Raw genomic sequence first — 23,578 nt, forward strand, 5'->3', positions numbered from 1 at the left:
TATATATGGTTATTTGTATGTATGTATGTACCAAGAGTTCCTGTAAAACCACAACAAATTCCTTGTGTTTGCGCACATTTAAGTGGTGAATAAAGCTCATTCTGATTCTGATTCTAATAAGAAAGCACCCCTACAACAACTTCTGAAAGTGAAGGGTAGTGTTTTACTCGAGCATTACATAAAAATGTCATTTTAACATTAGTGTAATCATTTTAACATGAGTTTAGGAACTGAATAATAAAAAGGAAAAATAAAACACTGCTTAGTATTTACTCTTTGAATTCAATATGCACTGATTCTTATTTAAGCTACAAAAGTTATTTAGGTAAGAGCAGTGAGTGATTTTCTCTTTGTCTTTTGTTATATAAAAGAAATTTTATATATAATATTGCAAGCTGTAGCGATATGCATATTGCGATATGTACATTTGCGATATTTCGATCATTTCGATATATTGCACAGCTCTAATAGATAGATAGAAATCTGTCTCTTTACATCTGTTGTTTTACCTTTTTACATGTTCTGCACTACTCATAATAACCATTAGATGGCAGCAGTTCATTTTATATTTATAAGGGAAGATTTATAGGGGAAGGACTGGGAACACAATTTTTAAACAAAAAAATGCAGTATATCCTTAATAATAAAAAAGAATTCAACTTCAAGTGCTTATATGGCTAAAAAAAAGTAACAAAACATCCATCAGTCCTAGACAAATCAATTATTTTAGTCAATACTTTATCTATCATTTTGTTTCCAATTAGAATTGAAACACATATATTTGTGCCCTAGGATAACAACCACTGAATTCCTCTTAGTTTGAATGTCATTGATCTATGCTAAGGTGCATGCTGAATATGATACGGTCGAATCGATACTGTGGTCCCATTTGCACCATCAGCCCGGGAGCCTCATGTCTGCCAGGCCTTGAGCCACAGAAAAGCACAATCTGAGACATCAACCTTTAGTGGTTGTTAACCTTGTATCACCCCACAGACCAGTCATCACAATCTGATCTAAGCACACATCACGCCCTTCAGCAGGGTCAGAGGTCATCACTCCACCTCCCAAGCTTTATTCCATCCATTTTCTCTCGTGACATCAGTGGTTCAACCTTAATTTTATAAAACTACGAGAATACTTTTTCAATACTTTTGTCTGTTGCGTTGCTGTCTATGGAGGGTCAGAAAGCTCTCGGATTACATCAAAAATATTTAAATTGATGTTCTGAAGATGAACGAAGGTCTTATATGTTTGGAACGACACGAGGGTGAGTAATTACTGAGAGAATTTTCATTTTTGGGTGAACTAAACTTAAAGACAGGTATGACACTTCAAGTAATGTAGCTTATTGAGGAGAGATGTGCTACTTTTCTAAGCTTTTGAACTTTTTTTTCTGCCAGGCTTGCAGTAATATTAACACACAAAAAACTCAAAACACTTTAGAAAATACATACTGTAGCAAAACCGTGGCAACTTTCTGCAGGTTACATTGTGACACCAATAGGTGGCGATAAGGGACTGTCTTTGTGAGTGAGTCATAAAATCATATTTTTTAAACAGTTTGTTCAAACACTGATTCATTCAGGAACAAAACAAGTAATTGCCTGCATTCAAAATCTCTAAGTACTTCTTTTAAATAAGAAATATTTTGTGGCCCATAAAAGGTTTGTTCTATGATTGTGTGTAGTATGAATTTAATCCAGACATACTTCATTGGTCATGTTGTCATTGTCATATGGCCTACCAGCATCAGATGCATTGCTTTTTTGCCATTTACAAATACTCTCCTGTGGCTTAATAGGACAGTAAAGTGTCCATCGGATCCACACATAAGAATCTCGCTGAAAGTAGTAGTGGAACTTTCTGCCTACTGTTTGAGTACATTCTACTCTATTCACATACTGTTTTTCGCCTACTATATTAATAGGGAAGTATGTGATTTCAGATGCAGCCATTGTTTTTATGAATGAGTCACTGAATTGTTCACTCAACTGTTTCATTAAAAAAATCATTCAGGAATGAAGCACTGCTGTTGTTTGTTGCTAGAAGATAGGCAATAGTTCTGTTATGGCTTCATTCTGAACTATTTTTGTTGGCGAAACAAAAAGAGACAAAGCAACTGACAATATTGTCTCTAAAATGTAATTCACTCAATGTTAACTTCTTGTTCATTGAATAGAGTGCTATAGTGATGATGTATCTTTGTAGGCCAACCCGGACTTTAGCATCACCTTGGTACCCTTGACAAAAACTCAAAAGGATTTTTCCATTGGCTTTTGGATTATTGTAGAAAATAAGCTCCGTGACCAACAAAAGTTTATGAATCTTACACCTTTTTTATTGTGATAATCTTCATGAATGAACACAGCTTTTATGAATTCTGAAGCCTGAATACATTTGACAGAAGTAAAAAGCTAAATGTTGTCTATAAACAAACTACATCAGCATGGTCTCATGACTTCAACATCACCACCATTAAAAGGGATAGTTCACCCAAAAATGAAAATTCTGTCATTAATTACTCATGTCGTTCCATCTTCGAGATATTTTTGATGAAATTCAAGAGCTCTCTGGCCCTCCATGCGACATCAGTGGTTTATTCGTAATTTTATGAAGCTACGAGAAAACTTTTTTGTGCGCAAAAAAAAATAAAAAAAATAATAACTTTATTCAACAATTCTTCTCCCTTGAACCACTGATGTCACATGGACTATTTTATTGATGTTCTTGGTACCTTTCTGGACCTTGAACGTGGTTGCCCTTGCTTTCTATGGAGGGAGCTCTTGGATTTCATCAAAAATATCTTAATTTGTGTTCTGAAGATGAACGAAGGTCTTACTGGTTTGGAACGACATGAGGGTGAGTAATTAATGAACGCAATTAAAAACACAATGATGCTGTGAAAGCTAGTGAGTAGATGAGGTTTCTTGATGGGTGTGTTCAAGTTTAAAGGGATAGTTCACCCAAAAAATAAAATGTTGTCATTAATTACTCACCCTCATGTTGTTCCAAACCCGTAAGACCTCCGATCATCTGCGGACCACAAATTAGGATATTCTTGATGGAATCTGAGAGCTCTCTGACCCTCCCATAGACAGCAAGTGTCCTTACACGATCAAGGCCCAAAAACATAGCAAGGACATCGGTAAAATAATCCATGTGACATCAGGGGTTCAACCGTAATTTTACTAAGTTACGAAAATACTTTTTGTGCACAAAAGAAAAAAACGACTTTTTTCAACAATTCATCTCCACCTTGTAGCGCCATTTTGGAGAGTATCCACTGAATGTAAATTGCGTATGCTGTTTTGTGTCAGCTGCGCCACACGGATATGTAATTTTCGTTCAAATCAAAGCGTAAACGACGTAACGTGTTTACGTTCAGTGGATATTCTCCAAAATGGCGCTAGGGTGATGCAGAGGAGACAAATTGTTGAATAAAGTCTTTTTTTTTTCTTTTGCGCTCAAAAAGTATTCTCGTAGCTTTGTAAAATGACGGTTGAACCCCTGATGTCACATGGATTATTTCCCCGAGCTCCTTGCTACGTTTCTGGACGTTGATCGTGTAAGGATCCTTGCTGTCTATGCTGGGTCAGAGAGCTCTCAGATTCCATCAAAAATATTTTAATTTGTGTTCCAAAGATGAACGGAGGTCTTACGGGTTTAGAACGACATGAGGGTGAGTAATTAATGACAGAATTTTCATTTTTGGGTGAACTATCCCTTTAATGTTTCCCACCACCCACTGTTGTCCCATTTAGCCACTTGTTAACAACCACCTTTTTCAGGATAAGTAAAAATGACAAGGTAATGTATTTTATGTCATATAATAAATGTGAAAATATCTTGAGCTTGTGTTAACCACAAACCTTATTTCACTCATTTAACCAAAAACCCGTTCACTGACTTCAGAATGATGAAACCAGAAATGCTAAAATTATCGTTTGAAGGGTTTTGGCTTACAGAAACACATCATCTCTGCAGCACTCTGTTGTTATATGAAATCATTATGACATTCGCAGTCACTGTTGGTTTGAACATAATCAGTGATCACATGCAGTCCCGTGCCTATATATATTCAGAACAAAAAAATCTATGCTAAATTACATTGCCATTTACATGAAATTTGTCTCCAGCTACTGTATCATTCACCTCCTCTGACAGCAGCTTAGGGTTTAAAATGGGTAGTAAAGCACTTTCTCAGCAGTTAGGAAATGAATAGCCTGCTAGTCTTTGAAAAACAGCTTATCACTTTTATAAAACGCCCTGTCTTACACCGAGGCACATTTGAGCCTTTATGATTCTGCCTCAGCTCAACCCACTACACAGATCAAGGCCCGTCCCACCCAGCACACACACTGCAGCAGTCAAGCACTGGCTCTGCAGCTCCTCTCCTCCTGACACAGCTCTTTGATTACTACTGTGCCAGGCAGTACAGTGGAAGCAGGACCCGTGCAAACACACATGCTGGACTCCACGTGGAGAGATTCTCAGTGCTGCATTAGCTGCATATCGTGTGTGTTATGAGTGAGCTCTCTGTAAGCAAGATCACCACAGTGAGACCTTGGGCTGGCCATATGAACAGCTTTGACACCAATTGAAAATATTTATTTCTGTGTGGCATATTGGGAAATAAATGGAAATGTATGTCTTATCCTTGCAATTGTTCATTTAGCTTGAGCTTTATCTTTTTATACAGTATATTTTCATATAAACGGCTGACTTCATTTGCATTCAACTCTACTGCAGGATCAAGATGACTTCATTTCAATCGGACTGACCTCTGACCTCGGCTGAGAACTGGGCGGAATGTCTGGTTATGAAAAGCTGTAGTTGTTGGTCCAGGTCACATTCTGACACACTGATGTCCCAGCAACGAATACCTGCAGGTACAGAGAGACATGTGACATGATCAATATGAGCAAAGTTCCTGAACTTTACATGTGTACGCAATGTTCATTCACACCCTCATTTCACATAATCAGATTTAGCTCATTTCCTCTTTTTTCATATATATCATACGTATTTTCATTATATTATAAAAATTAATAAATAATGCATGAAAAGCTGAGTTAAAAATTAACAAATTTCCTCTTTTTGTATATATAACATATATTAACATATATCATACCATTTCATTAATTACAAATTATATTACTTTAGTATTTAAATGTGATAGCAATTTGTGTGAAAAGTTGAGTTCAAAATTTCACAAATTTCCTCTTTTCATATATAGCGTATATCAATGTATATCATACCATTTTATTAATTGCAATTATATTACAATACTTAATATTTTATATTTTATATTACTTAGTATTATGATGTAATATAACAATTTGAGTAAAAACATGAGTTGAAAAATGAAAATACATTTCAATGTGCTATTTTATTCATATTAATATTTTGATTAATGTTATCTATAATTGTAATAAGGCAATTGTGATAATAATAATTAAAATATTTATATTAATTACTTAATGGATCAATTAAAGTATATTATTTTTTTAAATAAACTTTTAGTTTATATTTAAATTGTAATTTTTCAACCCCAGTTTTTAGTATGGTCTCAGTCCATATAGTTTTAAACATGAGATTTAGTGTGTTGTGCTCAGAATATTCATTGAGTGTTACATAAGATCCCAAAATTGTGTCTTAAGCTACTGCTGCGCTGAACTTCAAAGTCCAAATTGGAGAATTAGGGAATGAAATGAAATCTTGATGCCTCTTAACTCTCCTCGGCTGTGTTCTTCCTCCTCTGTTCTTTATAGAGATGAAGGACTATTTTCCTCAGATCTGTTTAGCTTTGTAGATGAAGTGTAAATCTTGCAAACACTGCAGTGTTTGTCCTCAGAAATGCTGTGTCATTGGGATTTAAAACAGGTAATGACCGCAGAGATGAACCGATACTTCTGTTTTCTCAGAATAAGATTTACACAGCCTATTGAAACACAAGACATTCCTTACAGTATTGATTTTATTCTCATCGATATGCTAATTTCTGATTAAGAGTCTGTCAGGAGGAATGGGATAATCCTCAGATTTCTAGACGTTCAAACATTAGAGAATGCTGCAGAGTGAGCATGTCAGGATTGTAAATGTACCAAATGTGAGTAGCATAACAAGTTTAGTTGACCCTGAATATTATGTTCTAATTTGGTTGTTTCTCAGGTTTGTGCAGTTTGGCAGCTCTGATTAGTTATTTTATATACTTATGTTTTACAGTCAAAGTCAAGCTTCATGATCATTAGACAAAATGCCAGTAGTTATGAAAAGAAAATGTTCATTCAGCAAACCAACTTTATATGAGAACAAAACGTTGGCAGATAAATAATAAAACATATTTTAGAGTACTAAACCAAGAAGTTACAATAAAAATTAACCAGAACTATTTTCTTTTCTGAAATATGAAAACACTTAACTTTGTACTATAAAATTTAATAAGCTTTTCTGTAAATGAGTTGATGATTTGTGCACTGTAAAAAAAATCAACCCACTAAAGTTAAAATGTTATATTTATTTGCTGCTTTTAAACCTAAGTACAAGTGATAACTTCTTTGCATTTTCCTGCCACTTTTAATTTAATTATTAAAATAAAATAAAATGAAATAAAATCGTTGAAATCATAAAATCAATTAGAATTCATAGAATTATTGTAACAACCTAAAAAGATAAAAACAAAGACATTTTAATTAAAAACTCTGCAAACAACATCTATGAAAGAGTATTACTTTTATTTTAAGACATATTTAACACATTTTGTGGCATAAGTTAAAGGCTAAAGGGCTAATTTTTATCCGTTTATTACACATAAGCTTAAAGGGGTCATATGACGTTGCTAAAAAAGAACATTATTTGGTGTATTTGGTGTAATGAAATGTGAAAAGTGTGTTTATGCAGTTCAAGGTTAAAAAAACACAATATTTTCCACATACTGTACATTATTGTTTCTCCTCTATGCCCCGCCTTTCTGAAATGCGGCGATTTTTACAAAGCTCATCGTTCTGAAAAGCGAGGTGTGCTCTGATTGGCCAGCTATACAGTGCATTGTGATTGGCTGAATTCCTCAAGCATGTGACGGAAATGTTACGCCCCTTACCATACTGTGATGCCGTGTCCCGGCGCGACGAGACAAAACCAATAAAACCCATTACAAACGAGGCATTTGTTGCATCCAGTGGGGACATAATTACTGATTATAATTACAAATACTCGGGGTTTAAATTGGGCTGGGGCCGTCCGGGGCTGAGCCCCGGCACATAGACTCCAGGGCTCAACATTAACGCTTCATTAACGCCAGACAAGTAACATGATTAGAACATCAGTAACCGAAAATAACTATGTAAACACCAAAATGCAAGTATTATTCTGATTTTAATACATTTAGAGTAAGTGGTGAATAGTGGATATAGCTACTGTATACAATGCATCTATTGACGGAATAAGGTGCGCTGCAGAGGCGAGGCTCATGCAGCCTCTCCAGGAGAAATCAAAATGCGCAACACTAAGAAACTCAGCATCCTGAGGTAAAAATTCAAAATGGAAAGTTTTTATATTTAAAATACAGTTAGTTAGGCAACATCACACAACGTTTTCACCATTACGACTGTTTAATAGTTCTATAAACAGTTCAATAAGCAAATACAATAATATTAGGTCACTTTTAGGCAGAAACACAGCGCACCTCACAGCAAACAGCCCATTCATTGCTGATTGATTCCGTGTTTTGAACGAATCGGTTGAGTCAAATTATCATTAGCCCATGCACAAACATCTGATGAATCTGCCGTTTGCACGAATCGTTTGAATGAATGACTCAATGACTCAATCATTAAACGCTCACTACTGGCACCTACTGGCGTTTTAATTTCGTTGAAAAGTATCAATTCCACCATCATTTCTTGTTTGTATATTCAAAAATATTTAAAAGAATCTCATAATATTATTTAATGCAGTTGTATTTTTCAGTGTAAATTATTTAATTTGATAACATATAGATCACATAATCATTATTATTGAATTTATGGATCAAATGTAAGAATTTGAAATGAAAGTATTAAATAGATTAGTGGGAAAATGCCATCTATAAAGGCAAAAAAAAAATGCCCTTGGATAAAATATAAAAAACACACAGATTTATCTGTCACAGCTGATAGAAAACTGATGAAAATATTGCTTCAGAATAAATCATATTTGCAAAAAAAACAAAACAAAACACACACACACACACCGGCGCGGCAGGTAGGCGCATTAAACAGACGGACCACAGTAGAGAGGGAGACAATATTCAGCGCAAAAACATTCATTGTGCTGAAATATCTGTTATTGAACAATTAAATTTAGGTTTAAAAGTCAACATGCAGTGTGAGTAATTTATGAGAGTATAGGAACTGTGAAGGGACAGCAGCGTGTAATTGTCTGAATATAAATGTCAGACGCTTTTACAGGATAAATAAATGACAGTAAGAGGAGACTGACTGTGATCAAAGTGCACGCGACGCGTGTTCCTTCAGAACATTACTGTGATTTTATTCGTCTTTATTATCTTTATTATTTTAATTTTTGGTCTAGAGATTTAAACTATATTCACTATATAGCCTACAGTGATTAACAAATTTATTAAAACAAATTTATGTAAGGTTTTTAACCAATTTTGTAAGGTTTGTGCCACTGCTGCTCTTAACTAACAGTAGGCTATTGGTAATTACCAAAACCATTTTTTAGCTTTCTGTATTGGTTAGTCCTCCAATATGCGTAAGCTCTTTAGTAACAGTAGTAGGCTATTTTTAATGCTATAATATAATTCTTGCTGTTATCTGTGAAAGAAAGGCAGAAAAAAATTGTCAAGTGCTTTATAGTGTTTTTTTATTCAGATACCCAATTAGTCAAAAAGTACATAAACAATGCCAGCAAGCATGCAAGCTGTTATCAAAGGCAAAGGAGGCCATTTTTGTTATTATGTGAATATATACTATTTAGTTGTTTCAGTTTGTTATTTGCCCAAAAAATGACAATAACATTTTTAGAATTAAACTATTTTTTTGACAGATTCCTAAAATATTTGTGCTTTCTCTTATGGCAGGTGGTCTAATAAATTGTTAAGGACTGTATGTTTTCATAGCATTCAGTTGGCACATTTGTTTGAAGGACATTGGGCAGAATGTGGAATAGTGTGTTTTTGTCAGTAAAATTCAAATAAAGAAAACCGTTTGTTTTTTTAAGCCGATTAATCATAAAAATAATCGGCCAACTAATCGATTATCAAAATAATCAATAGTTGCAGCCCTAGAAATGACAAACAACAAGCGCTACTCTACACTGCTCAAAACTCGCGTTTGAATCGTCAGTGGCAAATCCTTTAAATATGAAAACGTACTTACAATCTGTGAGTCAGCATTATTTGTCAGCATCATAGACTGTATAGGGTCAGCATGCGCGCCGAAGGGGAAACAGGGGAACTGAATTTACCGGAACACTGGCATTGTAGGCTACTCTCCCAGGAAAATGTCCTCGTCCTCCGTAAAATGCGCTGCACACATCTGAATATTTGGTGCAACTTTAGGGATCTTATCTATTCACGAACAGCTTGTAACACTCCAAAGACAAAGGAAAACTTGAAATCGCATCATATGACCCCTTTAAATGATAGATGCTTCTTAGATGCTTAAGCTTTGATGCATCTATTGAATAACAGGCTACAAAAAGGTTCCCATAGATACAAAAGCTAGATATATACACTTTAGGTACTAATATGTACTTTTAAAGTGCTACTATGTATTATTTAGGGGTAAAAAATATAAAAAGATGTACCTTTTAGCTTTTGTACCTTAGGGTATCACCGCAGTGACAGCTTTGTACCTTTTTTCTGAGATTGTATGCACATTTTCCTTGACTATTTTATGCTTGAACTAAAAATAAACACTAGGGACACTCCTACTGCCATAATTAATCACTGGCCTATAGTAAGTTTAAACACCTGCTCAAAATATAGTGGTAAATAAACAACATTTTCAACAACAATATCTCGAGATCCCCGTCCTTACAGACCATCAAAACTGCAGCTTCATCATCACTTTCATCCAAAAATGCATGGCGCAGTGCTCCACGCAGTCAGGCGAGGTCGCCGCAGTGTGCTGCTGCTGCTGCCGGAGCTAGTATGCAATGGTCTGATCAGATCATATAACGCTCCAAATAAGTACACATGACAGGCGATGTGTAGAAATTGCTTAATTATTTCTATTAAGGAAATTATATCATTGGTAATCATTTGGAAATTAACATTAGCAACGTCGTTTATTTGGGACTGAAGTGCGTCAATAATTACATGAATACGCCCACCGCAGCACAGTGTGCAGCCTAGATAGCTTAGGTGTTAACTTGCGTTGAATGAAGTTAAGATGAAGTATGCAAGACATCTCCGTGATTTTTTGATAATATGATACCATGTAATACCATAACGACTTAATACATTTAAATAGGTATAAGAATAAATTTGGTAGGCTTGTCACAATTCACTGTGAATAATAAATATTAATTTAACAAAATAATTAGATTTTTAAAAAATCTGGAAAAATCATAAGCCATATTGAATGTGTCAGATGAGGCATGCTTTCCGTAAGAGGCTCACCGCGCTCTATGTGCTGTCTGGCGGTGTGCAGCTGGTGCTCTGTCGCGATCTCTCCGATCACGATGAGCATGTAGAAGTTTCCCTGGCGGGAGGTCGGCTGGAGCCGCTCTTCGGTGCTCGTCTGCCCGCGGTCCTCGTCCTCCTCCACCGCTGCCAGCGCTCCTCGCGACGGAATCTCCATGGAAACAACCCCGCGCGCCGACGCCGGGCCTGCGGTTATCTCCATGACAACTGCGGCCACCTGCCCTGCTGCAAAGTTAAGACAGCGAGGGGTGCTGCTCAAACTATGCGAAACTAGGCGCTGTTTACCTGCGTCTGATTGGCTAAAAGACCATGCAGCTGTGTGATGTCACAGCTGGACGCCAAAAAAATAGCGTCGCGATGCAAATACGACGCAACATTATTAACTCAAATGTAACGGGCTGTGGTTTCAACAGTACCTCAAAATGTGCAGTAAACAAATAGTTTATGATAATTAATAGTTAGCATATTTAATAAGATTTCATTGGTATTCCTGTCCATTACGATAGGTGGTTTAGACAGACAGACAAACAGATAGATAGATAGATAGATAGATAGATAGATAGATAGATAGATAGATCTGTGTGTGGTTTTCCACACAATTTTTTCAGTGTAGTAGAATAATATAAAAATATATATTGTTAAAATGAATAACTATTTTGAATTTCATTGCTGGATTCAGATAGAGCTAAAAGCGTATAGATGTACACCACAAAATAAATATACAAGTTAACATACAAGTTAAATGAAATGCAGTTTAGATGTGAATGCATAAGCACTGCTAAGCAATCAAAATAATGTTTATGGATATTTTATGAATAACATATAAATACAAAAATAATAGTTAGTTGTCTATATTTTGTTGCCCTCTGACCTTTTCTTATCTTTTCTTTTTTATTATTTCTTTTTTTTTCATAAAATTAGTATAAAATTGTTGTTGTTGTTTTTGCTTTTATTACAATTAGTCAAAAAAGCAATGATGTGTGAAAGAAAACTACTAGACTGACTGCATCCAATCTCATAATACTTTGAGATTATGAGAAGCATTAAATTGCAAAAAATATTTTTAAAGAAGCTGTTTAAAGAACATACTGTATATGCATTTTTCATAAATCCTTAAATCTGCCTAGATCAGTAATCTCACACATTTTGTTAGTGTAAGGCAACCAAATATTTAAAACAGAGAGAAAAAGGAGGGAGATGATATAAAAATAAATAATTAAAAGCTTGGGCTTTCCCTCTGAAGGTGAGTTAAGATGCAGAAGCACCTGTCTGGTCATAGGCTGGATTTTACAGCGAGTCAGCAGTCTGTTAGTCTAATAGAAATGAGCTCATACTGCCCTCTGCTGGACATTATAGACAAGTGCAGTACTCGCATTTCTGAATATACTGTATATATTTCAAATAATAACGATAGGGTCATTTGTAGTTGTATTTATTGTTTGTCATTTAGAGAACACTTAAAAATTAACGGACTAAACACAACATATCAGATATCAGGTACAAGTACTTTGGACAAAGCAGTTACTGAACAATATTGCAACCTCAATGACTCTCTAATTGATAGTCTGATTCCTCAGATCCTCAGTACCTTTGGGATTTAAAGTACAGACACTTTGACTGACAAGTCCAAAATTTTGCTGCTTGGCCAGTAACTGCCCAACTTAAATGCTGAGCCGAGGAGCTGAAATGGATCTGGCAGTTTTTCACATAAGCTGTAGAGCAAATACCTCACAAATCCAGACGGCAGGTAGCATGACATTGCAGTCCTACTCTCTGATCCATCAGGTGATGCTGGTATTTTTAGCTGCAAGCTGCCATATTAGGTGGTCATTAGAAAGGATCACTCAGAATGCAAGCAAAAAGAATTAGCAAGGTCAGTCATCTGAAGTTTGTGCTTGAGGTCAAAACTTGAATCTCAACATCAGTAAAATTTAAATAATAATTTAATTTCTATAATATTTATTTTCATGTAATGATTAAGTTCAAATTAAAAAATTTATTTCAAATAAAACATATTTATTTATTTAATATATTTGTAATTAATGATTATTTTATTTAACGGTTTACAATAATTATTATAATATTATAGAATTGAATTTCTGAATTTTTTAGCTGCAAGCTGCCATATTGGATAGACATTAGAAAGCCTCAACCGATGCAAGCAGAAGGAAATGAGAAAGGTACATCAGAACTCGAATCTCAACGTCAGTGAAATATTAAATGTATATAAAAAATAAAATTATTTACATAATAAATTGTAATATATTATTGATATCTTTTCATGTAATTTTTAAATCTTTAAACAATAATTTTATTACATATTTTATTTATGTTGTTTTACTTTTTTATCATATTTATTGATATATTGTACATATCATTTATATCAAATTCCAAATTTTTGTAACTATATTATATTATCAGTCACTAGAAAGGCTCACACAGAATGCAAGCAGAAAGAAATGAGCAAAGTGTGAAGGTTGTGCTTGAGGTCCAAAGCAAAAAAAGTTCCTAAGATGGGTAAATGTGTCACCCAAAACACAGTAGCACATTTTATTTTATTTTATTTTATTTTATTTTATTAATAAACAGTGTTTTTAAATGTATTTTATATTGTATTTCCTACTTTATTGTTTGAATTAAACAATTAAATAATTGTAATTGTTTTTATATTATATTTATTATATTCTAAATTAAATGTAAAATGTATATTTTCACACACACACACACACACACACACACACACACATCTCCTAATTTATTTTTAAATATAAACATCGAAACCATTTTAAATATATTTTTGAATATATTTTACATATATTACTGTATGTTAAGTTTTACTGAACTTTCTCAGAGCTATCAAACCATATTTGATCTCAGATCAAATTTGTTCTTTCTGAAGCAGAACCTTATTAGTACTTAGCAAATAATTGAGCTCTGCCGATGTCAGCTTAACTCAAGAGGCATCATCTCCTACCAGTTACTGTCCTGATTAAGTGGCCATTCAATCAACCTCACAATCACCAAGTGATCACAGCTATGAGCATTTTCAATCCTCCACAATGACGGCAGCAGAAATCCATTCATGGTACAAGTAATTCAGCACTGCCGGCCTTCAGCTTTTCACAGCCATATAAAGCCTGGCTCTACCTTACTTTTATGTCTCTAGGGGGCAACATCACACTCTTTTTTCGTCCAAAAAATGATGAAATATTGATCTGCAAAAGAGGTTTGGGGGGACACATACATATGTGGCATCAGTGACAAAGCCGAGCAATAAGTCTAAAGGCACACATAAGCACCTTAAAGAAGGTGAGGACGGATGTAGCCAGTGTTGGGCATAACTCATCTTAACAAATAGCCATCAACACCAGATTGTCTGTCTGAAACGATTCCTGGCGGCTGAGCCAAAGAAAGAAGCTTCAAAGATAGATTTACAGCTTCTTTCTGTAAAGCCATCAATTCATGTTATGTTAATTGTCATCATTGACGTATTATCTGAGGCAATTTTGGCATCATTTGACCAGTCAGAGGGAATATCCAATTCAGAAGTTGAGCTTTTTTGCTCTTTTTAACAAACTTATGTTCCCCTTTTTGCTTCAGATTTTGGATTCACTTTGAAGGCTCTGATCAGAACAATCTGATTCTGACTCTTATGGCTAAGAGCTCGCTACGCAAAAGCAAAGTAACAAAGTGACGTCTCAACATATGCCACTTGTCAGAACCTCATTTAGCCTTGGTTTGGAACAAGTGGCAAGTAATTGATTCCGAACAGAGAAAGAGGAGATCAATACAGCACTTACAGGCAAAAGATAGATAAGTATTTTGAGGGCTCTACAGTTTGAATTGAATGTTATTAACATCTTTTTACCACAACATTTTGTGTTTCTACAGTGGACCTGCAGCATTTTGTGTCGTTTAATAATGGTAAATATGATGTATAAATAAATACTAATATAATATAATATAATATAATATAATATAATATAATATAATATAATATAATATAATAATAATATAATATAATATAATATAATATAATATAATATAATATAATATAATGCAACAATAAATACTGTAGAAAAGGTGAGGAAATTGATTTTTGCACAATGCAATTCACAGTTATTGGCCAGTTTATTTAGGTGACTGACAGTGACTAATGTGGGATGGGCTGTTATTTTTTTAGTTTATTTGTCTATTTATTTATTTATTTGACAGAATATGAACATGCAACATCATTGTTCTGCAGGCAAATCCAGCTATGAAGGGGCAATATACTGTCTTATTCTGGACAGTTTTATCCAGCTAAAACACAGCTGTTCAGAAGTTTAACCATGCAAAATTTCATGATTTAATTAACTATACAGAGCGCATGGATCACATTCAATGATAGGCTGTGAGTTTATTTATTTTTATTATTTTATTTTTAATAAATTAATTGTTTATTTATTTATTTTTTGTATTTTTTTTAATTTTGTAAAAAAAATTTTTAGCTTTATGGAAACTTTCCAACTAACTTGAATCATCCTTAATCAGCTTAATCAGTAGTTTTATATTTTAAAGTTTTATAGCAAAATAAATAAATAAATAAATAAAAATTGGTCTTTAAAATAATTGTTATATTTTTTATCAAAAACATAATTCTATTATTCGTATCATGCAAATATAAAAATAACTGATACACAGACAACTTTACAAAACAAGTTATATTGCACTTTAATGCACAAAACAGCAGATTAACATTAAATATGACAGTATCACGTTTACATCACGCAAATATTTGAAGAACAATTTCTTTACAACTTTGCTTCAGTGTCTTCAGTCTCTTCACTTAAAAAAATATTAATATAAATCAAACTGTAGTTATTTATGATATATAATGCATATGGACTCAATCCCATTACAATCCATCGAGAATTGTGTGTTTCCATCACAAACACTTTAGCAAGAAAAAGTTGCAGAAAGCCCCGCGCGGACAGTCGCACATCTTGCCGATTCGAGAGCCTTTTCTGATCGCGCACTGCTCCCCCAAATCACACTGGCAGGAGAAAGAGATCGTGTTACTTTTGCCATTGCAGCATTTGCGTTAGTGCGTAAAAGCGCACTTGTTTAAAGCTAATGGATTACTATAAAAAAAAAATTTAAAAAAAGAATTTCCATCTAAAAAATACTATTTGTTGATAAATAATAAGTTAGGAGATATTTCACTATTACATGTAAATGATAAGCAGACATAAAAAAGCCAAGACGCATATCCATGCAATTGCGCAATGTCAGTGTCGCCAGCACAAGCAACGCGCACTTATACGCAAAGTTAAAATGTATAATATAAATATATACCATGGGAACTTGACCAAATTTCTTCTCCCAAGGTGGAATTCGTTTCGTCTGCAGCTTTTCCAGAACTTCTTGCAGAGCCCCGAGCTGGTTTGACAAAACATTTGGAAAGATGTTTCCTTTCAATCTCTTTTTCAAATCAAATCACTCCAAAATAAGGCTATATAACAATTCACACAAAAATCAAGCAAACACTTTTAAAAGTTCTGGGACTTTTGTGTATAGCCTAATGTCTATTGCGCATCAAAAGATGCATTACTCACAAGCTGTTTTTGACTTGTCAGGTTTGGGTCTTTGGGGTAGAAGTCTCTGATGGCTCTTGTGTCCAGATCCACCTCTATCTCTGGCTCTGACTCGTTCGCTTTGGCTCCGGTCAACAAGCAGAGCAGCAGCGCGCACACAGCCATGCGCGTCTTCAGACTGGAGCTCTCCATGGTCCTGAATTTAGGGAGCTTTGGCACCTGAGCGCGCAACGCCGTTATACGTCTCTATGCAAAGTTTTGGCGCAAATAACCATCAACCAGCCTTGCACCCTTTTATGTGCTCCAAACTGCACGCATTTATGTGATCTGGTGTCGCCCCGCCTTTAACATTGATTTCGTTCGCACGTAAGCGCGATCATTCATTGCGTAAATGCGCTGGAGACAAGTCATCAAATGCGTTAATGTTGCCCCCGGAATGTTATATATTTTTAACTTCACTAAGGACACAACCGTCTATGTGTTTTACTGCAGGCTCTGTCGATTGTATAAGAAAAGCTTTTGAACATTTTGGAGCACTATGGAAACATGCATGGCTGCATGTAATAACAATTCTATCTATCTATCTATCTATCTATCTATCTATCTATCTATCTATCTATCTATCTGTATTGTGTGTGCTGTATACAGTGTTCAGCAATAATTTTTGTACACCAGAACATGAATACAGATGCTTGACTCTAAATATGCTTCACATACACAGCAGGGACATAATAGAATTGGGCTCCTGGTGTTACAGTAATTATACCAGACGTATCTGACTATATTTGAACCACATGCCTAAAATGTTGGGGAAATTATATGGTTGCATGAATTAAATGTCTATTATTTGATTTATTTTGCATTTCAATCCTTAAAGTTCCTCGAAACTTCAAATGAGCACTTGAACATTCTAATATTTGAATGCTAATGTAAAGAGGAAGTTTGCTTATTAGAGATTTTGGGAAATGCTTAATAATTTTCTCATTTATGTGTTTAATTGCAAGGGGCCAAGAGCCATCTGCACTCTGAAAGTGTAGACACCTCACTACTTAAGCACGTCTAGACTAGTCTAAGCCTCACTGGAATGTGAATAGGGATTTTTTTATTTAAAATTAAAAAAAAGTTTTCCAATAAAAGGCTTTTTTTTCTTGGTTAGATGTAATAGGCTAATATTTTTGCCCGTCTGTGACGTCATATTTAGAGGAAATTATTTTGAGGTTGAATTTGATAGGCTATTTGTGTATCAGCAGATCAAACAATTTCTGCCCAACAACATTCACATTAACCATGAATTTCTCACAGTTATGGTGTTGTGGAAATAAAATAAATTCTCTGTCAGCTATATGCCGGGGATTAACTTGCACAAGAGTTCTATCCAAAGGTGGTATTTTTTAATTTCCCAACAGGACTCTTTAACAATGGACGTGAGGCATATGACTCACTCTCTTCAGTCCATATCTGTATCAAAACATAACTGATCAATGGCAAACACACCAAGTGTTTTTAGAAAAATTCAGCCAATCTCCTGTGCCCATACAACTCTGACAAGGCTTAAAAAACACAGACTGGGGTGTGTTAACAGGAAAAAAAATTTCACTTCCATATTTTATTTGTTGGACCAAATAATACGCTGTGGGAATAAACTATAACTGGAAAGATGTGGCCCATAACCCCTGTCAATGAGTTCATAAATCAAACAGTGTGGTGAGCAAACTCGTTCTTCTTCCCAAACAGGACTGGATCGGAAATAGAGGTTATGGGTGAATGAAAACTATTTTCTTGTGTAAATCTTCCTGAACCCCAATTAAAAAAGATATCCACCAGACAAGCTCAGATTGAAGAATCAGAGATTTGAATGTACAAAATGATTCTCTGCGGCTGATATAAAACATTTTTGGATGCTTTACTAAATACACTCATTCTCTTGGCTAGGCTGGCAAGCATTTAACTGGGTTTAACTACAAGTAGCAACTGTCCAGATCATTGGTACAAGACAAAATTTTGTCTTTCACATATCACAGCTGAAAACCACTGCTTAACTCACCAGTTTATGATCAAAAGGATGGTCGTCATCCATCAACCAGCTATTCAGATTAAAATCACACAAATCAAAATCTGCCAGAGACATTTGCCTAAGGCCTTGGAAACAGGGTGTTTTCACAGCAAGTGCAATGCACAAACCTTCAGCTATTTTTAGCACTGCAGTGAGTGTTGAGTTAAGGGGTTTAAAATCTTACCCTTGTTCCACTGCCATATTCGGTCTTCGCTATGGGGCATGATTTTATTCCCATTTGTCTCCTTGGGATCCGCTTATGTCTGCCCACGTCTACATGTCTTCCAAAAACCCCATGTGCCTCCTCAACCTCCCAAACTTCATCCCCAGTCCCATAACCCCTGCAGTGTTTGACATACCATGCTTTTTCCCATAATTAACCTATCAGTCTCTCTGTACCTCATGCACTGAGAAAGGTACAAAGACAGCTAAATTCATGGTTACAGCCCATTATGTTCAGCAGGTGACACACAACATGATTAAAACGATTGGTTGTTTAGAATATTGTTCAAGCATCAACACTTAACAAGCATCAACACCTCAGGTTAATCCATAGAGGTTAGACGCCATATTGATTTTAACCGAATGATATTTAACGTGGATAAAAACGACAGAGGTACTCACTGTATAAAGATCCTAGATGACGTAACTCACAACTTTCAAAGCTGTTATGGAGTAAAAAAAAGATGTTATGGAGTTTTTGACTGCTTTTTTTTTTCTCGGAAAAAAATTAAAATTTAATTCCAAATTAAAAATGAAGCTACCCTGACTAAGGTCTATATCTGTATCACACTGTCCATTTGTAAGCATTCCGTTTTGCATATTCTCAGTGTATCATTGATTTGAAGAGGATATTACGCATCACGTTTAAATAACTTGTCTTACTTTTGCGCATCAATTGTGCATAGGCTATTCCTGTAGCAAATAGACTGTCCTGAACAAACTTCAGCAAAACTATAAAAAACGATCTCTTCTTTACTCCAATTAACGCATTTTCAATGATTTTTCCATTCCTATAGCAAGTGCTGTTCCGTTTATGATTTGTTTCTTGTTGCTAAACAACTGGCTGTTACTTTCTACTTTGTTAAACTATGGTTACAAGTTTGTTTTGAATCAGCCCGGTCATACAGAAGTTCAACGAAGCAAGTTAAATATTTCACAAGCTATTAATTCGTTAGTGCATCATATCCACTGTTGCAGAATGGGAGATCAGAACTATTTCTTAATCGTGCATTTAACACAATCATGTAGGATTATCAGAAAGTGACAGGCACTGAATGTGCACAGATTGGTCATTGTGTCCATTTTAAACACGGACTTCAGGCATTCCACGTCCACTGTTTCGTTTATCAAAGTGACAGTCAAAATTAAGCCCTGCGGGAAAAAATCCGTCCATTGATCTGCTCATTGATCAGAAGGGAAAACCACAAAACAACTTGCCTCAGAAATGAGTCAGACAAGGTACTTATCAGGTGGAGCACACCCTGATAGTCTTAAACATCTAATTACATCCTGCTTGTAAGAATCAAATTAACCTCTCAGAGGTCACTAACCTCAAATGGGTCTTTTCCAAACTTGCACTTTCAGCTTGGACCCCAATTTCTAACAGTCAGTGATTGCAAACATTAGATGACTATCCGCAAGTGTGATATTGCTTGCATTCAACAGTTGAAAAATATGTTAACAAAATGAGTAAATTACATTTTAGATACAATATTGCCAGTTCTTTTTGTCTATTTTTGTTATTCAAATGAAAATAGTTTCAAACAAAGACAGAAGAACATTGTGTGAATGAATCAGTGTTTTGAACAAATCGTTGAGTGAATGATTTAATGACTCACTCATTAAAAACAGTCCCTGCTATGGGACCTGTCCTTTGCGCAGGTGTTTGTTGTTGTTGTTGCAGTCTTCGGTAATTTGTTGCTTTTGTTGTTCTGTCTCCTTAGTTTTGTTTTCTACTATGAGACTATGGCCTAGGCCAGTGGTGCCACCTTGTGGAACAATTGACTAGTACAAAAGAAATTCAATGCACGTGTGACCTGAGCTTACAAAATACGCACCGTTGCAAAAATCTGGTGGACAATCCGTTCAGTCTGTACTTCACACAGCGCGTGTGACGTGTGAGGGCTCGCGCTCTTCAGAGACAATCACAGAATATGTGAGGCGCTGTGTGAAGTACAGACTGAACGGATTGTCAACACATCCAACCGCTGTATGGCCAGATGAGACGCAAACTATATTTTCTCAACTGGATAACCACTGTCGCTAGTAAAGTTTTGATGAATTAAGACTGCAATCAAGGTAAAGACGATTGCGGTGGTGTACAGGAGTCATACAGTAAGCACGTGTTATAATAATGCGTGTATGAGTGCTCTTGACGCACTGATCACACATTGTATTTATGCACAGGCACAGACATTTCCGTACATTCACTTAGTTTCCACACACATTCACGATAATGTTTTGATTTGTCATGGTTATGTTGCTGTGTTTAGTTATACTGAATGGATCCGTGTACTGTAGTAGATTTTTGTATCTGTATATCAGAAGTGTTACACAGCCAAACTCATTAACACAAATGTCAATGGAATTGCTAGATTGCAGATGTAAACAGTCAGGACAAATGACACAAGGCAACACTCATAAGGTTCCCAAATTCCCTTGCTAGCTAGCAGCAGTTGTGTGTATTTACTGGCCACCGCAGAGCTGTTTCTCAAGTCTCAGGCCTGAGGAGACAGGACGGCAGAACAGCCTTTGGTGCTTACAGGCCCCTGAATTTAAAGGCCATGTCACTTACAGCTGTCTGCTACATCTGCCCAATTCCTCATTCTGACAGGCAGATCAGCCCCAATGCAAGCGGCCAGTAGCAAATTTGATTTTATCGGCACCCCAGGAGTTAACCTGTCATCTCGTTTTGCATTACTTTTCATGTCAGTAGAATGTTTGCGAGCGCCACTTTAGCAGCCGGTGAAGTTTTTCTCATAAGCTGCTTTGTCAGACATTAATAAATGGCGCTCATTTACTTTGGCAGGAATTTGTGTTTGGAGGATTGCTATGATTAAAGAAGCGAATAACGAGAAATAACACTTACAAGATCATAGAGAAACACTTCAAAGGCCATGTTTTAATGATCTCTGAGCTTCCTGTGCTGGTCTTGGAGCCTCTGCAAAGCTGGCAAAATACTGCAGATATTATGAGTTATAAACGAGTGCACTTTCTCTTTATTTAAATCGTCAACTTTTGACTCGTGAAGGGGTTTGTGTGGGAATGCGTGCTCAAAATCTGTTTGTTATTTCCATTTAAGCTTAATTTAATACGTACTGTATGGGTGTGCATCGAGGCAAGAAAGTGTTTAATTACAAGGGCCCAAGTAACTATGCAAGGATATGAGTTTGTGTGTGTGAAAATGAGAGCACATACCCATTCTTTGAAGATGAATCCCTGTAGAGGACTCTCTTTTCCTGTGTGGGAGAGACCAGGCCTCATTATCTCCTCTCGATTCATCCCTACTCCCATATCACCAGTGAATATTGTCACGTGATCTGGATGTACATGTTCAGATGGGCCGTATACAGCTGCTGGTTGGTATATTGTGGGTGTTTGAAGAAAAACCCCAATACTCAATTAAAATGCTGATGGCATCTGTAGGGAGGGGAATCTGCTCTAATATAGGACAAAAGAGCAACCATGGAAAACCGCTTGATTGGGGTTGAAATCTGAGAATATTTCCTGTACTTCTCTGTTTACAAAACAAGGGATCCCCAAATTGTTCATGTTCAAATTTGAAGTATATTTATGTTTTAATATAATGTAATTAGTGCATTAACCTTGTGTGTTTTTTAACCACCTTCAAACCACCATTCATGTTATCATCACAAATTATGCATTTTCATTCATTAAGTTTGAAATATTAAGTATTTTTATTTTATTTTTGATATTTTATTTTGAAATTTGTGACATTTGCATATTCATGTTTAATTATTTATACTTCATTTCTAGAAATTATTAAGTATTCAGTATTAAGTATTATTTATTAAGTTATCCTATTTTGTTTCTAAATTGTAAGTTGTTCAGTGATGCCACATAATATTATGATTATATTTAAATATTTGGTGTTACAAAGAGTATTACAGATAATATGATGTTACAAATACTGGATTTTGTCTTAAAAATGGTATAAAATAGATAAATAAAACCATGATCCTGCATAGGACATGTGGTTTGGAAAAATAAAATAAATAAACCTGTGACACTATAGGACAAACAGTTTGGAAAATGGATTGATAAAAAATAAAATAATTGTAAAAATAAATAAATAAACTTGCCCTACTGTCTGTAGGGTTGATGTATTTAAATAAACCCATAATCGTACATGCAGTAGAACAAGTGGTTTGAAAAACGAAAATAAATAAATAAATAACCATACAATAGGACAAATGGTTTGGATGGATAAAAAAATAAAATAGTAAAAAAATAAAATTAATGTTCATGGGTCATTCATGAATGAACGATCCTGAATAATCAAAATATTCATTCTGTAAACATTTCTTCAAACTGCAATTTAGAATACCTTTTACTGCATGCAGAGACCTCTTGGATTCATTTCATATCCGAGTAGTGTCAACATTAACAATAAAAACAGGATGTAACCTTGTCCCGGAAGGGAGATGTGGTGTTGTCACACATCTGTGTGGTGCGGGTCCTCTTGGGTAATTAAAAATGTGTCATTCAATATTAAACTGATCTTATAGATCAACGGTGGCGAACTCCGGTCCTGGAGAGCCGCAGTACTGCAGAGTTCAGCTCCAACCCTAATTAAAACTCACCTGCCTGTAGCTTCCTAGTAACCATTCAGACCTTGATTAGCTTGTTCAGGTGTGTTTGATTAGGGTTGAAGCAAAACTCTGCAGGGCTGCGGCTCTCCAGGACCGACGTTCGCCACCCCTGTTATAGATATACAATGGTCTCAGTTCAATACATCAATGAGTTGGTCTTAAGGGCTTGAGGGATTTCATGTGCTTATAGGCTGATCTGAAATATCATTTGCCTCAGTTATACTGTAAACATAATGCTAGCAGGAGAGATGGATCTGGCTGAGCATAAGTAATAAGTCACCAGTTTTGATGTCTGCAAAGAAAGATTAAAGTAATATTCATGGTAAACACTGAGACTTTGATTTATATGTAAATCTTATTCATAGATTTATGCAGTACACTGTAGCTGCTAGCGAAAGATTGTGTTCTTTAGCTAAGGTGTTTATTTACAACCAGCATATTTGAATATATTTCCTGCACT

At 35.3% G+C, this 23,578-nt stretch overlaps 2 protein-coding genes across 3 annotated transcripts in view; both read right to left on the minus strand.

The window, feature by feature from the left end:
- LOC107753548 (microtubule-associated protein 1B-like) overlaps nt 1-10,889 on the minus strand; it is a 47,451-nt gene extending 36,562 nt beyond the window's left edge. For both annotated transcript variants that reach the window (XM_016569710.1, XM_016569711.1), the window contains exons 1-2: nt 10,631-10,889; nt 4,785-4,886 (exon numbers count right to left, since the gene is read on the minus strand). In XM_016569710.1, the coding sequence (XP_016425196.1) occupies nt 4,785-4,886; nt 10,631-10,856 (328 nt within the window). In that variant the 5' untranslated portion in view covers nt 10,857-10,889. The remainder of the gene's footprint in view (nt 1-4,784; nt 4,887-10,630) is intronic.
- A 4,618-nt stretch (nt 10,890-15,507) lies between these two features.
- LOC107753688 (cocaine- and amphetamine-regulated transcript protein-like) lies at nt 15,508-16,492 on the minus strand. Its single transcript, XM_016569892.1, has 3 exons — nt 16,252-16,492; nt 15,992-16,075; nt 15,508-15,689 (listed from the first exon to the last, which is right to left on the minus strand). Exons 1-3 carry the CDS (start codon nt 16,420-16,422, stop codon nt 15,582-15,584), a joined length of 363 nt encoding a protein of 120 aa, XP_016425378.1. The 5' UTR covers nt 16,423-16,492; the 3' UTR covers nt 15,508-15,581.
- Nucleotides 16,493-23,578: the final 7,086 nt, after the last annotated feature.

Source organism: Sinocyclocheilus rhinocerous, unplaced genomic scaffold (genome assembly GCF_001515625.1).
Source record: "Sinocyclocheilus rhinocerous isolate Xijiao unplaced genomic scaffold, SAMN03320098_v1.1 scaffold200, whole genome shotgun sequence".
NCBI classification, from domain to species: Eukaryota; Metazoa; Chordata; class Actinopteri; order Cypriniformes; family Cyprinidae; genus Sinocyclocheilus; species Sinocyclocheilus rhinocerous.